General features: G+C 35.4%; 1 protein-coding gene and 1 pseudogene across 1 annotated transcript; both read left to right on the top strand.

The window, feature by feature from the left end:
• Window positions 1-1,424: 1,424 nt before the first annotated feature.
• Window positions 1,425-2,366, top strand: LOC109674001 (olfactory receptor 10R2-like). The gene has a single exon (XM_020151127.2). It carries the CDS (start codon window positions 1,425-1,427, stop codon window positions 2,364-2,366), a length of 942 nt encoding a protein of 313 aa, XP_020006716.1.
• Window positions 2,367-15,216: 12,850 nt separating this feature from the next.
• On the top strand, window positions 15,217-16,250 carry LOC141413892 (spindlin-1 pseudogene; annotated as a pseudogene).
• The last annotated feature ends 201 nt before the right edge of the window (window positions 16,251-16,451 follow it).

The following is a 16,451-nucleotide window of genomic DNA, read 5'->3' as shown; positions in this document are numbered from 1 at the left end:
AATATCTGAATGCTAAAGTGTGTATGAAGGAATAGATTGCAGCAGTTATGAGTAGAAAGGTAGAAAGATATGAAAAACCTAGACTATTTTATGAATGGTTGAAGGTCGATTGCTTTTGCTAATATAATAGGGCTTGTCCAATAACAAAACAACTCTTCTGCTATTATAAAGGATGGTTCAGAGACAGAAGAGATAACCTCAGGGGTAGATTTATAATGTTCTTGTAGTTAGTTCAAGGAAGAGGCTAATTTCTTGCAGAAAAGATAAAAAAAATGTAGATGTTCTTCAGAAAAAAAATAGATTGAATGTAGATGAGAAAAATTGTGAGTTTAAACATTTCTTAGGAGAAATGATCCAAACAATGTATGCACATGTGAATAAATGAATAATAAAATAAAATAAATAAAAAAATAAAACTTGAATGACTAAGAGTATTGTAAAATATTTTTGAGATACAGAATCTAGGCAAAGGAACACACTTAGACAGAAGGTAGGAGAGGACAAGAAGATTTTGTTTAAAATATGTAAAATCTAGTGCCTGAAATAATAACTGTGCCAGAAGTCTTAAGTATCTGATCATCTCTACTCATGAATTCAGAAACAGGTCCAAAGAATGAAAGTTTTCTGGCCCTCCATGTCAGGTAAAAATCATCTTAGTTTGAATCAACAAAATGGCAACTAATGAATGCTTGATGAGACACTAAATTTTCTATGCATGTGTTTTCTGTAAGGAGAGATCAGGCCTAGTATCTGATAATACTTCTAGAGGAATCATAAAGCTAGATGTAAGATAGCAGCAGCAATTCAAAACCAAGTTAATTTTAATGGATGACTGCATGGAAATGAGGGAGATAATTAGTTGTGAATGGTATTGTGTTGTTAAAGGGCAAGCATTACAAAGATAAATCAATGAATATTTCCCTAAATGAGGCATGTATTAAAAGTAGATGTATGCATGTGTACCCTCAAACATTGATACTATTAATTATATATAGTTGATATATAATCAATAGCATATATATATAATATATATGCATACATATCAGTAATCAGGATAAAAGTTTGACCACTGAAGATACTAATTAAAGTAGATAAAAGTGTTTTGAGGATTAGATTAGTAAAAAAATTCAGTCTCCAAAGAGGGGACGTGAAAAACAGGCTTCATTTGCGCCAATGACTATTACCCTTATCCTGAACCCTTGCCCCACTGCTGAAATCATAAGCAGAAAAATGATAGCTTGGGTACAGATCAGTGCAGAACAATTCCTGGTTAGTTTTAATTCCTTGTTTGTCTCTCCCATGTGTGCTGTATGTCATTTAAACAAGACTGCAAAACTACTTTATGAAGATAAATCTTGGATTGCTCAGTTTTAATGGTCTCTGGATCTGATCATACTGGTCTTATTCCATGGGATTATCTTTTCATGGCTAATTCCTCCTGTGTCACCGAGTTCCTATTAGTGGGTTTCTCCAGTCTTAGAGAACTGCAGCTTGTCCTTTTTGTGGTGTTTCTTTGCCTATATCTGACCATCTTGAGTGGAAACATCACCATAATCTCAGTCATCTGCTTGGATCACAGCCTCCACACACCCATGTACTTCTTTTTAGGTATTCTTTCTACTTCTGAGATCTTCTATACAATTGTCATACTGCCCAAGATGCTTATCAACCTACTGTCTGTATTTAGGACAATCTCATTCATGAGTTGTGCCACCCAGATGTTCTTCTTCCTTGGTTTTGCTGTCACCAATTGTTTGCTCCTGGGAGTGATGGGTTATGATCGCTATGCTGCCATATGCCAGCCTTTGCATTACCCCATTCTCATGAGCTGGAGGGTGTGTGGACAACTGGCAGCAACATGTATTGTTAGTGGCTTCCTAATATCTCTGATGGGAACAACTTTGGTCTTCAGCCTCCCTTTCTGTGGCTCAAACAAAGTTAACCACTATTTTTGTGATATTTCACCAGTCAGCCGTCTTGCCTATGCTGAAACCTATGTCAATGAATTGGTCATCTTCATCTGTGGGGTCTTTGTGCTTATAGTGCCCCTGATTTTTATCTGCATCTCTTATGGCTTCATTGTTCATACCATCCTGAAAATTCCATCAGCCAAAGGCAAGCAAAAAGCCTTCTCTACCTGTGCTTCCCACCTCATTGTGGTCATTGTCCATTATGGATGTGCATCCTTTGTCTACCTGAGACCTTCATCCAAATATGCATCAGGAAGAGATAGGCTGGTGACAGTAACCTATACTATCATCACCCCACTATTGAACCCCATGGTATACAGCCTCAGGAACAAAGATGTACAGCTGGCCATTCAGAAGGTGATTGGGAAGACTGCATTTTCTCTTAAAACTTCATGATCAGAACATTACTCAGCAGCACATATGTATTTGGGAAAATTGTACGTTAATTTTCTCAGTCATGAAAATAGTCTCTGTAACTGTTATCTTGAATGAGTTGTCTGACATTTTGGGTCGTAATGTTTTCCTATGTAAATCAAGGATAGTAATATTTTTTTCTTGGAGTTATGGTAAAGATGAAGAAGAATGGAATTATGTCATTTGTAGGGGATTCAATGGAACTGGAGATCATCATGTGAAATGAGTCAGACTCAGAAACATAATCATCACATATTTTCTCTCATATGTGGAACCTAGGAGGAATAAAAGGACATGGAAGTAAAAGTGGACTATTAGGAATATGGAAGGAGAAGGGAAAAGGGGGAGGGTAAAAGAGGGAAAAGAAAGAGAAACATACAGGGGTGAATGTGATCAAGGTTCACATTCCAAGGTATGGAAGTGTCATAATTGAAACCACTTGCTTCATCCAATTAATATACACTACAAATAAAGATAAAGGGGGATAAAGTGTGTGGTGATAAAGGATACCTCTTCTCCTTCTCTTCTTTTTCTAAGTTCATAACTCTCAGAAAAGGTATTAACAACCATCATTTCTTGCTTGTATATGTCTTCTTGGTCCCATATCTCTGATTATATTCTTTATTTAATATTATATTAAGCTTAAAATGAGGTTTCCCCACCTGAATATGGCATAATAGGGAAAACATTATGACATTAGTAATTATATGATTTAAGAACTGATTATTGGTTATGTCATGATTTAAGCCTGAATCTCTAAGGTTTTATATATAGAAAATAGAAAAATGTAATTTATTTTTTGTTTCATAAGGATTTTTGTATCTGCTAGATATGTGAAAGAAATCATATGCAAAACATAAAACCATACAGAATGTAAGACTTGCATTAAACAAAGTTTTGTTCATCTCTGATAGGAATTTTATTTCATTCAGATTCCCTAAAAGTCATTTCAGGCTGTCATTTTGACCATTGCTTTAACTTAGGCAAACATAGACTGTATATTTCACAAACGAATGAAAAAGAATGATCAGCCATCCTGTCCCACTTATGTCAGGCTGAAGATGTGTACATGACCTTTCATCCTGAATTTATTAAGGAGTAGCTACTCAGTTTTAAATCTATCATGAATCTATATAATGTTAGAGAGCTACTTTAGTAGTCATCTAGTTCCTGCTTCTCACTCATGCAGAAATTCCTTTATCACTATCTCTGAGGGAAACCAGCTCGTACTGACATCAAAGACTTCACAAAATATATATTCCTGCTGTACATAGCTCTTGTTTTTATTTCACCACATTTCAGCTGATGTTTGCCTCTGAGATCATAGATTCTGTTTCATGTCATATAATGAGTCTAATCTTAATTCACAGATGTTTGGGACAGTTATGATGACAATCTGAACTTTTTCTATTACATATGTGACTTGAATTTCAGACCCCTCTCCATTTTGGGTGCAGTCCTCCAGATTGGCTACAAATACCAATATATTTTGTAAAACATAATGAATAAACTGAAGTTTGTATTCCATGTGTGACTACCTTTTTAAAGAAGAAATATAACTTCATTTTTCTTCTTCATTTTATTTAGATTTTCAAGTTAAAATTTATTAAATCATAATATTTCTATATTTTAAAATTACTGGCTCTATTTCTATTTTATCTTCCTTTCTCCAGTTCTTACATGAAATATTTTTATTAAATTAATTGAACTGTTTTATCTAAACCATATCATTATTTTTTGTGTGACTTGTCAGGGTTTCATAGTGCTAGATGTTCATTGCATCTGTGTTTAATGGCTTTTCATTATGTTTCTAGCAACATTAAGTTACGAATTTTGTTATGGTGTCTTCTTTTTAAGTACAAAATAGAACTTTTAAGATTTAATGTATGTACTATATCCACAAACACTAAAATTATAATGAGGCATAAAACATAAAAACACTCATCAATAAGGTAAACAGAATAGAACAGTACCTTGGAGATAGTGAAACAATGATAAAAGGGGACAAAAGGATGTCTGGCAGCACATCTGCAAAAGGGAGGGAAACCAAACAAAAGTAAGCCAATTCATAACACACGACTACATCTTAGCATTTCCTTCAGAGTTGGGTCACCTAGGTGACAGCAAAAAGAATGAGATTGATTTAATGTCTGAATAAATATCATAGCTTCTCAGTACATCTCCAATCATCAGCAAGTAAGTAGTTCTTTTTTCCATCTTATGAAGGTCAATAATTTAGTAAAATATAATGAAATGAATTGCTAGATGCTAAGAAAGTACAATGGTACATATACTTCCAAATATTGTGTTGTACATGATACATGCAATTTTATCTATAAATTATATATATTATTAAAATAGTAAAGAATGGAGGTGAATTACCAGAAAAATGAAATGAAAAATATGAACTATTTTATTGTCAGTCCAAAGATGTGTCCACTGGTTATGTGCCTGTGTGGTCTCAGTAGCATTAAATTTTGAAAAGACAGTTTCCAATTTACATTCAATTTCTATACCTATCTCAACACAAAGCAATAACAAAAAGCTCATACAGTGGCAATGGGGCTGTGGATTCCCATTGGGGTTGAGGTAATGTAGTTTGCCCTGTGTCTCTTTCAGACACAGATAAAACTGGAAGTTTACTTTTTTTTGAGACATGGTCTTACATATAGCTATATATAACTTGTGTCTGTACATAAACATATTGCTGAGGCTGGCCTCAATCTCATGATCCTCCTGCCTCCACTTCCTGACTGCTGAGATTTCAGGTGTGTACCACCATGCCTATTTTGGAGTTTACTTTTAAGACCATTAAACCAGAGGAGTTCTGGAGTATAGCCACTAAGCTGAGCTGAGGCAGTGAAAGGAGCTGTACTCAAAGCAGAGGATTGTAAGTGCTCTCCTAGTCTGGGGCATCCACAGTCCCTTTCCCACATTCAGACTCAGGTTCAATGCCAGGCTTCAATGCTTCACCTAGGAAACAGGAAGACCTCTTTCTGGGGAAGTGATGGAGCTTAGGAGCTTAGTTCATTACTGCAACTAATGAAAACAGAATTATTTTGCCTGACTTTTCTGCATTGTAGTCATCTGTTCTTCAATCACTTTACAGGTACAGAGAGCTCCAAACAAGCATTAAGTGCCATTCTCAGGAATATATGTGAACTTCCGGAGTCATCAGATATTTATAAAAGGCTTGAACATGACACACAGAGGCTTAAACATAAAAGAAAGAAATTCCCAGCCTGAAATACAAAAAATGCACAAAGTAAAATATGAGAAAATTAATATGCTCATGTGAAATACATTGACTGTTATAAAATCAATTGACTATATTGACTGTTATATAGTCAGATATATAGTATGTCATGTATGCTTTCATAATGAAACACAGACACAAAAAGTGTACAAATCATGGTTGACACATCAATGAATTATCATTAAGTAACCAATGAATAGGTAAAAACCAGAATATTATAGAACTCTCACTTCCAGCCCCCTCTTCTCTAACATGTATGGCTTGTAATTCCATGCATCAATATTAGTTAGTTTTCAAATTTAGTCACAATAAAATTATAGAGAATAAATTCTCTAATATTATTTTAGGTTTTTTTTCACTCTCTTTAGATCTGCTTTTATTCCGTTTATGGTCTTATACATCGTATTTATTCAGTATTCCAAGTTTAGACTTCATTTCTTTTCATTTTGACTTGGTTCTTGATACTTCTCCCCTTTTTAAAACTTATTTTCCTTCAGCTACTCATAACTGAGTTCTTTTAAATTCTGATATTTGCTATTATTTAATGTACTTTATTACTTCTTTAATTTCTGTTTGCTTATTTTGGTTGTAGTGTTCATCTAATTTGTGCCACATTTCCAGGACTTTTTCAGGTTGTGTTCTGAAGGGCAGTTTTGTATATATGATGTCCAGTCACAAATGCATGATACTAACACTTGTCCTCCCCTAGGAGAGCATATTGGGCAGTTCAATGCACTTCTACTGACAGCCTCATCAATCCAATACAGAACTGTATAGCTAGAATGACTATTTAGAGGTGTCTGGAGATGTGCCATGACAGTCTAGACTTTATCAACCTGCATCAATCCATGTTTGGATATAGTACCAGAGGGGTTGTTACCTTGAATAAGATGTCTATATTGTTGACGAAAGCACCTGCAGAGGGTGATAGCTGAAGTCTGCCTACTGACAGTTTCACCATCAGCTGGAGAACAACTCCTTTATTTAAGAGTACATCTATGTTTTCACTGCACCAGGCACAGTTACTTTCTGTACAGATGCTCTATTGATTATTTCCCCCGTAATAATTTTCTGTTGGGTATGTACTTGATCCTTTTCCGAATTCCTGTTTGTGTGAGATTGGTTTTCCTGGACTGTTAGAGAGGATGGCTACACTGATAATCCTAGTTTTGTGACTGTGGAGCTCCCTCTTGTGTTGTTAGAAAGTATTCAACTGGTAATTGGAGCCTCTAACCCTCATTTTAACTGAAGTTCTTTTAGTGACCAACTAATTTTAAGTTATTACCACTGGTAGTTGTTTTTTTTATTGTTCTTGCTCTTCTCCCCATATTAGGATTACCATGTTTAATTTCTACAATTTTATACTTTATTTCCAATTCCTTGAATAAATCTTGCTGGTTAGATTTTTTTAAATGTGACGAGGGAGGTGTTTTAACTTTCCCTTTGCTTTCACAATTCCCTTTATCTTATGTAAAAATAAGGAATAATTTATATATTAAAATTCACATTTTAAGAGTAAGCTGTCTGAGATTTTACAAGTAAATTCACACTTACAGTCACCAAACCACTGAAGAAATGCAGTATTTCCATCATTTTCCCAAATTGTCTTATACTACTTTCCAGTTGACTTCCAACCTAGAGATAAATAATAATGATTTATGCTAAAGTAGTTCAGTTTCCATTAATTAGAATGTATATATATATATATATATATATATATATATATATATATATATATATGGTAACATAGTATGTACTCTTGTGTGCCTAACTTCTTTTATAAAATGTAATGCTTAAGCTATTTGTCTAATATTGAACTGAATGAATATACAAAATGTTCATCAATTTACATGTTGAACCTTTTGTTTATTGCTAATTATTGGATATTCTATGTAAATCTGCAAAGACTGTATTTTGAACAAGTCTTTTGTGGGCGTCCGTTTTCGTCCCTCTTCCTTACATGTCTAAAAGCAGCATTGCTGGGTCTTAAGGAAGTACACTTTATGTGAACTCTAGAATATGCTACCCAATGGTTTACAAAATGGGTGCACATATGTCACCCTTACTAGGTGCTTCATATTCTCTCAGCTTTTGATGTTGGAAGTTCTGTTTAATATTTTTAGTGTATTAGTCATTCCAGTGCTAAGTAGTACCATATCATTTAGTTTTCTTTTGCACTATCCTGATATATTATTTTGTTGAGAAGTTTTTATTTTCATATTCATATTTTGTTTTGGGAAATTGTCATAGATCTGACCATTTAAATAAGATTATTTTTAAATTATTTACTTTGTCCAAGAATGGTTGTTTGTGCCTGTATTCCCAGCTACTCAAGAGGTGGAGATAAGAAGGATCATGGTTTGAGGCCAGCCCAAGCAAAAAGTCAGTGAAACCCCATCTCAGTAAGTAGGCTGGCCATGGTGATGTGCACTATAATACCAGTTACATGGGAGACATAGATAGGAAGATCATAGTCCCAGGTCAGCCCCAAGCAAAAGCAAGACCTTATCTGAAAAATAACTAAAAATAAAATGGACTGAGACTGGGTCACAAGTGGTAAAACACTTGCCTAATAAGCACAAGGTCTTGAGTTCAAAATTTCAGTGCTACCAAGACAACACAATTACTGAATCTGTTAGTTACTTACATATACAAAATTAATTTTTTATAAAATATATGTATTGTGAATATTTTCCTGAAGTCTCAGTCTTGCATTTCTTTTTCTTTTAATTTTTATTTTACTCATTTGTGCATACAGTGTTTGGGTAATTTCTCCTCCCTTCCCCCTGCCCCCCCCCCCGCCTCCTCCCTTCCCCCACCTCCCTGCTCCCTCCCTTCCCCTCCCTTCCCCCTTGCTACCCAGCAGAAACTATTCTGCCCTTATCTCTAATTTTGTTGAATAGAGAGTATAAGCAATAACAGGAAGGAACAAGGGTTTTTGCTAGTTGAGATAAGGATAGCTATACAGGGAGTTGACTCACATTGATTTCCTGTGCATGTGTATTACCTTCTAAGTTAATTCTTCTTGATCTAACCTTTTCTCTAGTTCCTGGTTCCCTTCTTCTATTGGCCTCAGTTGCTTTAAAATATCTGCTTTAGTTTCTCTGCATTGAGGGCAACAAATGCTATCTAGTTTTTTGGGTGTCTTACCTATCCTCAAACCTCACTTCTGTGCTCTCGCTTTTATCATGTGATCAAAGTCCGATCCCCTTGTTGTGTTTGCACTTGATCTAATATCCACATATGAGGGAGAACATGAGATTTTTGGTCTTTTGGGCCAGGCTAACCTCACTCAGAATGATGTTCTCCAATTCAAACCATTTACCTGCGAATGATAACATTTCGTTCCTCTTCATGGCTGCATAAAATTCCATTGTGTATAGATACCACATTTTCTTAATCCATTCGTCAGTGGTGGGGCATCTTGGCTGTTTCCATAACTTGGCTATTGTGAATAGTGCCGCAATAAACGTGGGTGTGCAGGTGCCTCTGGAATAACCTGTGTCACAGTCTTTTGGGTATATCCCCAAGAGTGCTTTGCTGGATCAAATGGTAGATCAATGTTTAGATTTTTAAGTAGCTTCCAAATTTTTTTTTCAGAGTGGTTGTACTAGTCTACATTCCCACCAGCAGTGTAAGAGGCTTCCTTTTTTCCCATGCATCCTTGCCAACACATGTTGGTGGTGGTGTTTCTAATGATGGCTATGTTAACAGGGGTGAGGTGGAATCTTAGTGTGGTTTTAATTTGCATTTCCTATATTGCTAGGGATGGTGAACATTTTTTCATGTGTTTTTTGGCCATTTGAATTTCTTTTTTTGAAAAAGTTCTGTTTAGTTCACTTGCCCATTTCTATGTTGGTTCATTAATTTTGGGAGAATTTAGTTTTTTAAGTTCCCTATATATTCTGGTTATCAGTCCTTTGTCTGATGTGTAGCAGGCAAATATTTTCTCCCACTCTGTGGGTGGTTCCTTCAGTTTATAGACCATTTCGTTTGTTGAGCAAAAGCTTTTTAGTTTTATGAAGTCCCATTTATCTATGCTCTCTCTTAGTTGCTGTGCTGCTGGGATTCCATTGAGAAAGTTCTTGCCTATACCTATTAATTCCAGATTATTTCCTACTCTTTCCTGTACCAACTTTAGAGTTTGTGGTCTGATATTAAGATCTTTGATCCATTTTGAGTTAATGTTGGTATAGGGTGATATACATGGATCTAGTTTCAGTTTTTTGCAGACTGCTAACCAGTTTTCCCAGCAGTTTTTGTTGAAGAGGCTGCTATTTCTCCATTATATATTTTTAGCTCCTTTGTCAAAGATAAGTTGGTTATAGTTGTGTGGCTTCATATCTGGGTCCTCTATTCTGTTCCACTGGTCTTCATGTCTGTTTTTGTGTCCGTACCATGCTGTTTTTATTGTTATTGCTTTGTAATATAGTTTGAAGTTGGATATCGTGATACCTCCATCATTGTTCTTTTGACTGAGCATTGCCTTGGCTATTTTTGGCCTCTTGTGTTTCCGTATAAATTTAACAGTAGATTTTTCAATCTCTTTAATGAATGTCATTGGAATTTTGATGGGAATTGCATTAAACATGTAGATTACTTTTGGGAGTATAGACATTTTTACTATGTTGATTCTACCAATCCATGAGCATGGGGGATCTCTCCACTTTCTATGGTCTTCCTCAATCTCTTTCTTCAGAAGTGTATAGTTTTCCTTGTAGAGGTCGTTCATGTCCTTTGTTAAGTTTACACCTAGATATTTGATTTTTTTTAAGGCTATTGAAAGTAGAATTGTTTTCATATATTCTTTCTCAGTTTGTTCATTATTAGTGTATAGAAATGCTACTGATTTTTCTATGTTGATTTTATATCCTTCTACCTTGCTATAGCTGTTGATGATGTCTAGGAGCTTTTGAGTAGAGTTTTTTGGGTCTTTAAGGTATAGGATCATATCGTCTGCAAATGGGGATATTTTGACAGTTTCTTTGCCTATTTGTATTCCTTTTATTCCTTCTTCTCGCCTAATTGCTCTGGATAGGAATTCCAGTGCTATGTTGAATAGGAGTGGAGATAGTGGGCATCCTTGTCTGGTTCCTGATTTTAGAGAGAATGGTTTTAGTTTTTCTCCATTAAGTATAATGCTGGCTGTAGGTTTGTCATATATAGCTTTTATAATGTTGAGGTACTTTCCTTCTATTCTGAGTTTTCTTAGAGCTTTTATCATGAAATGGTGTTGGATCTTATCAAAGGCTTTTTCTGCATCTGTTGAGATGATGAAGTGGTTTTTGTCTTTGCTTCTGTTAATGTGGTTTATTATGTTTATTGACTTTCGTATGTTGAACCACCCCTGCATTCCTGGGATGAAGCCTACTTGGTTGTGGTGAATGATCTTTTTGATGTGTTGTTGAATTCAATTTGCCCTTATTTTATTGAGGATTTTTGCATCAATGTTCATTAAGGAGCTTGGCCTATAGTTCTCCTTTTTGGAGGTGTCTTTGCCTGGTTTTGGGATAAGTGTAATACTGGCTTCATAAAATGTGTTAGGCCTTTGCTGTGTCCTATAGGTTCAGGTAGGTTGTGTTTTCATTTTCACTCACTTCCAGGAACTTTTTAATTTCCTCTTTTATTTCATCAATGACCTATTGTTTATTAAGCAATGAGTTATTCAGTTTCCAGCTGTTTGCATGTTTTTTGTCTTTATTTTTGTTGTTGAATTCTAGTTTTATTGCATTGTGATCAGATAGAATGCATGGTATAATTTCTATTTTCTTATATTTGCTGAGGCTTGCTTTGTGCTCTAGGATGTGATCTATTTTGGAGAAGGTTCCGTGGGCTGCTGAGAAGAATGTATATTGTGTAGAAGTTGGATGAAATGTTCTGTAGACATCAACTAGGTCCATTTGATCTATGGTATATTTTAAATCTTGGATTTCTTTATTGATTTTTTTGTTTGGATGACCTATCTATTGATGATAATGAGGTGTTAAAGTCTCCCACAACCACTGTGTTGGAGTTAATATATGCTTTTAGGTCCTTCAGGGTATGTTTGATGAAATTGGGTGTGTTGACATTGGGTGCATATAGGTTGATAATTGTTATTTCCTTTTGGTTTATTTCCCCTTTTATTAGTATGGAATGTCCTTCTTTATCTTGTTTGATCAATGTAGGTTCGAAGTCTACTTTGTCAGAGATAAGTATTGCTACTCCTGCCTGTTTTCGGGGGCCATTGGCTTGGTGAATCTTCTTCCAGCCTTTCATCCTAAGCCTATGCTTATTTCTGTCAGTTAGATGGGTCTCCTGTAAGCAACAAATTGTTAGATCTTCCTTTTTAATCCAGTTCATCAAACAGTGCCTTTTGCATTTCTATTTTAAGAGTTTTTAATGAAAATTAGCTTTTTTATATTAAATAATTTTAATTTATAGTTTTTCTTTTATGTTTAGTGTTTCATGTATCTTTATCTAAGAAACATTTTCCTAAACCAAGGTTATATAAACATTCTTTTGTTTTTGCTTGTAGAAGCTTTTATAGCAGTGTACTTCATCTTTTAACCAAATGTGAGACATAACTTTCATGTAATAAAAGGCACTTATTTTAAGTGTGTAGCTTGATGTGTTTTTGATAAGTATTTACATACATGTAACCATCACCATTATGAAGGTATAACACATTTGCACCCCTCACACATTTTCTCTCACATCCCATCACATTCAGCCCACACACTTCCACCAGTTGTAAGGAAACCAGTGATTTGTTTTAAGCCATAAAACTTCATTATATATTATTAGAGATTATTAGACTCTCATCTGAATAAAATCACCTAAGATATGCTTTTTACTTTCTGGCTTCTTGAATGGCAGTGTTGTTGGTTTTATTTTTTTTAGCACTTTGAATATGTAATCCTATTTCATTCTAGCTGCATGGTCTCTATAGCAAAATCCACTCATTATTTATAGTTTTTAACAGGATATATTTTATTTATGAAATATATATCTAAAATTCAGTTCAGAGATTGTAGTACCCCAGATGAGCACAAAACTGAATAGTCAGTAATGGGTAAAAAGTGTTTCATTTTTTCCATGTCAGCTGTCCCCAAACTGAGACAGCTTATAAGCATATTTTCCTTTATATAATTGGGCACAGTTTTATTGCTATTTTAAAATAATGATCTTCTAATTTCATTGATGAGTTATATCACATTAAGTCTATATTATCTGTGTTCTTTCTTTAAAATAGGCCAAATTTTCTCAGTTTATTCCATGTAGAATAACTTGGGATTTTACCTAGGGCCTAATGAATATTATGTAGAAATTCTGTTATATTAATGTGACAATTAGTCTTTTTATGTTTTTCTCTGAGTTCATTTCTATTAACATATATTAATTGTAATATAAAGTTTTCATTGTGACTCCACACATACATATAATGTACTTTGATCAAATTCTCCACCTCTTTAAGTCTTTCTTATATCCCTTTACCCCAGTTTTTAAAGGCAATTTTAATAGATTTCATCTTTTTTTATACATGCATATCAGGGAAATAACTTGGTTGGACTCAAACTGAAAGCTTGTTGTCTCGATTAGTATTTTATAAATCTATTTAAGTATTCCATGGTTCTGGGTGCTTTGTGTATATTCCATAGATAAGTGGTTTAGGGTACAGTCAGAAATCTGGCCAAACTAATAAAAAAAATAGCTCTGGTCACTTCAAGCTCTGTCCTTTTGTCTTTTATGTTAGAAACCATGCTGGAAGTGGTATCAAAGGGATATTCATACAAAAAGGATACTCATCCTGTGTGTAGTACTTAATCATCTTCCAAGTATCCAGTACATTCCAGGATCTGCCTGCTTTATTGTAACACTAGTGCCTTCAAGTATTTGTCTATTATGGGTTTGTTTCCAGAATTTGTCGTTATCATCTTCAAAAATGTTGGTCCATTATGGACTTAGTGAGACCAGAAGTAGAATTCTTGTTTGCCTTCATTTTGTTTGCCTTATTGATGGCCTAATTTCAAAAATTTAATAAAATATGTTACACTATTTAAAAGTTTTCCTAATTACTGCTTAATCATTGGTTCATTTGGAAATTAGTGTAGAACTATATAATTCTGTAAGTACTTTAAGGAGAAAATTTAACTCAAGAAATTGTGTGTGTCCAAATTATTGGAAAGTTTAGAAGAGTCAGTTAGTGACTTTGGGAACACATGACAGTAACTGAGATCTATAGGTCAAGGTGAACATTGATGCAGTGATTGGTGTCATCAGAAACTCAGCGTGACTCCTACAATACACTGTCAACACTCAGGTTTCTGTCATTATGTTTCTCTGCAGCAGCAGGGTAAAAGATAAATGGCCTTAAATTTGCCTTCCATTTTAATTTCTATGAAGAAAACCAGGCAGAGAATGAAGCTGAAATATAGGAGAATGGATATCTAAGAAAACAAATAGAATTTCTTGTGATGTCAGCTTACACTCACAATTTGCCTTCAGCTCATCACTTCACATATTAATGTACATTTAGATAAAGAACATCATAAGTTTCTTGTTTAGTTTCTGAATACAGTTTGGGTTGGACTTCCCCACTTTTTGAGGTACAAAACCTAATTTATACAGAAATCCTTTCTAGTATTTCAGTCAGCAGATTAATCCTATCTCCTCTATTTCTTAACATCAAATTGGGTAAAAAGGACTACGAAAATCAATTACACATTTCTCCAAGTCTAGTCTACAGAAAGAACCTTTATTAAAGTCCATATAGGGATGTGAGACTGAGAGTTTCTCAGTCTTTTGAACTGAATCAGTAAGAATAGATATTGAAGGATTTTAACTCTACCTTGTTATTTGGATAAAGCCAGCCTATGAGGGAAAATAATACATACAGTAAAGCTAAGTCAATGAAACAGGAAAAAGAAACAGATTTATTTATTCATTCAACCAATATACATTCAGCTTCTAATATGCACCATGCAATATTCTAGGAGATGCGGATAAAATATTTAGCAAAACATGAAAAATTCATTCTATGAGACAGAAAATAGAGAAGTACAGGAATAATACAATCATAATGGTTTATAAACTGTGCTACTTGGTAAGAAGAAAAATTAAATTATGGATAAGGATGTTTCTTGGAGACTGACCTCTGAATCAAGATCAAGCATATGATATAACCTAAGTCTCTAAATTGAGTCATATTTGACCATATCTGTCTTGAACATCTATGATTTTTAACACATACTTTTCCTTGTGAGAGAAGATAGTTTGCTTCTTTCACTTGAAAACCAGAGGTACTGATTAAACATATTGATAAAATATATTTTAAAACATTTACATAAATGTTTAAGGCCAGCCTAAGAGACATAGCAAGTTCCAGCCAGCCTGCCTATACACCGTGGCCCTTTCTGGAAAAACAAACAAAAAACACTCTGCAAATGTGACTAGCATTAATATCTTTTTCAGATTTATTCCTGCTCTGAAACTTCAGAAATCTTTGAACTCTTTCAACAGGCTCTTTAAAGAATTATGGAGGCGGGGGTGGGGAGGAGCCGTCTGGCTCAGGCTGGGCCGGCGGACCGCGGGCCTGCGGAAGGTGGCCTCAGCGGCCGGCAGAGTGCTTGTGATTCCAGGTATTTTTGCTGAACTTGTAAAAAAGACACTTGGATGGTGGATTAACAAGAACACTGACATTCTGTGGAAAGTTTCAAATTGGAGAATATTGAATTTTCACCCTAGCAAGCAGCTCTGCTGCTCACGTAAATACAGATGAATGAAGACCCCATTCGGAAAGACACCTGGCCAGCGGTCCAGAGCTGATGCAGGCCATGCTGGAGTATCTGCAAGCATGATGAAGAAGAGGACATCCCACAAAAAGCATCGGAGCAGTGTGGGGCCAAGCAAGCCTGTGTCCCAGCCCCGGCGGAACATCGTAGGCTGCAGGATCCAGCATGGGTGGAGAGAGGGCAAACGGCCCTGTCACCCAGTGGAAGGGGACTGTCCTGGATCAGGTGCCCGTGAATCCTTCTTTATATCTTATAAAGTATGATGGATTTGACTGTGTTTATGGACTAGAACTTAATAAAGACGAAAGAGTCTCTGCACTTGAAGTTCTCCCTGACAGAGTTGCAACATCTCGAATCAGTGATGCACACTTAGCAGATACGATGATTGGCAAAGCGGTAGAGCATATGTTTGAGACAGAGGATGGCTCCAAAGATGAGTGGAGAGGAATGGTCTTGGCACGGGCACCTGTCATGAACACATGGTTTTACATCACCTATGAGAAAGACCCTGTCTTATACATGTACCAGCTCCTAGATGATTACAAAGAAGGCGACCTTCGCATCATGCCCGATTCTAATGATTCACCTCCAGCAGAAAGGGAACCCGGAGAAGTTGTGGACAGCCTGGTAGGCAAACAAGTGGAATATGCCAAAGAAGACGGCTCAAAAAGGACTGGCATGGTCATTCACCAAGTAGAAGCCAAGCCTTCCGTCTACTTCATCAAGTTTGATGACGATTTCCATATTTATGTCTACGACTTGGTGAAAACGTCCTAGATGTCATCCTGAACTTTGCCAATTTGTGGAACTATTAAATGTATAATTTGTAGACATAAAGACTTGATTGCTTTCCAGTTTAATGAAAGCTTAAATGTCCCTGCGAACCTACAATCTCTGCCAGCAGAACTGGTTTTGTTCTGAATAGTACAGATTGATGTGAACACAAAGCATTTTGTGTAAGGAAAACTCCTTCCTCTTGCAAGAAGTCTTGTTTGTTGGGAGGGGAGTTACAGGCAAGTTTGGTAAAGTTAAGAAACT

The sequence above is a fragment of the Castor canadensis genome, chromosome 11 (assembly GCF_047511655.1).
Source record: "Castor canadensis chromosome 11, mCasCan1.hap1v2, whole genome shotgun sequence".
Taxonomy (NCBI): Eukaryota; Metazoa; Chordata; class Mammalia; order Rodentia; family Castoridae; genus Castor; species Castor canadensis.
This window is presented reverse-complemented; position numbering and strand designations above follow the sequence as displayed.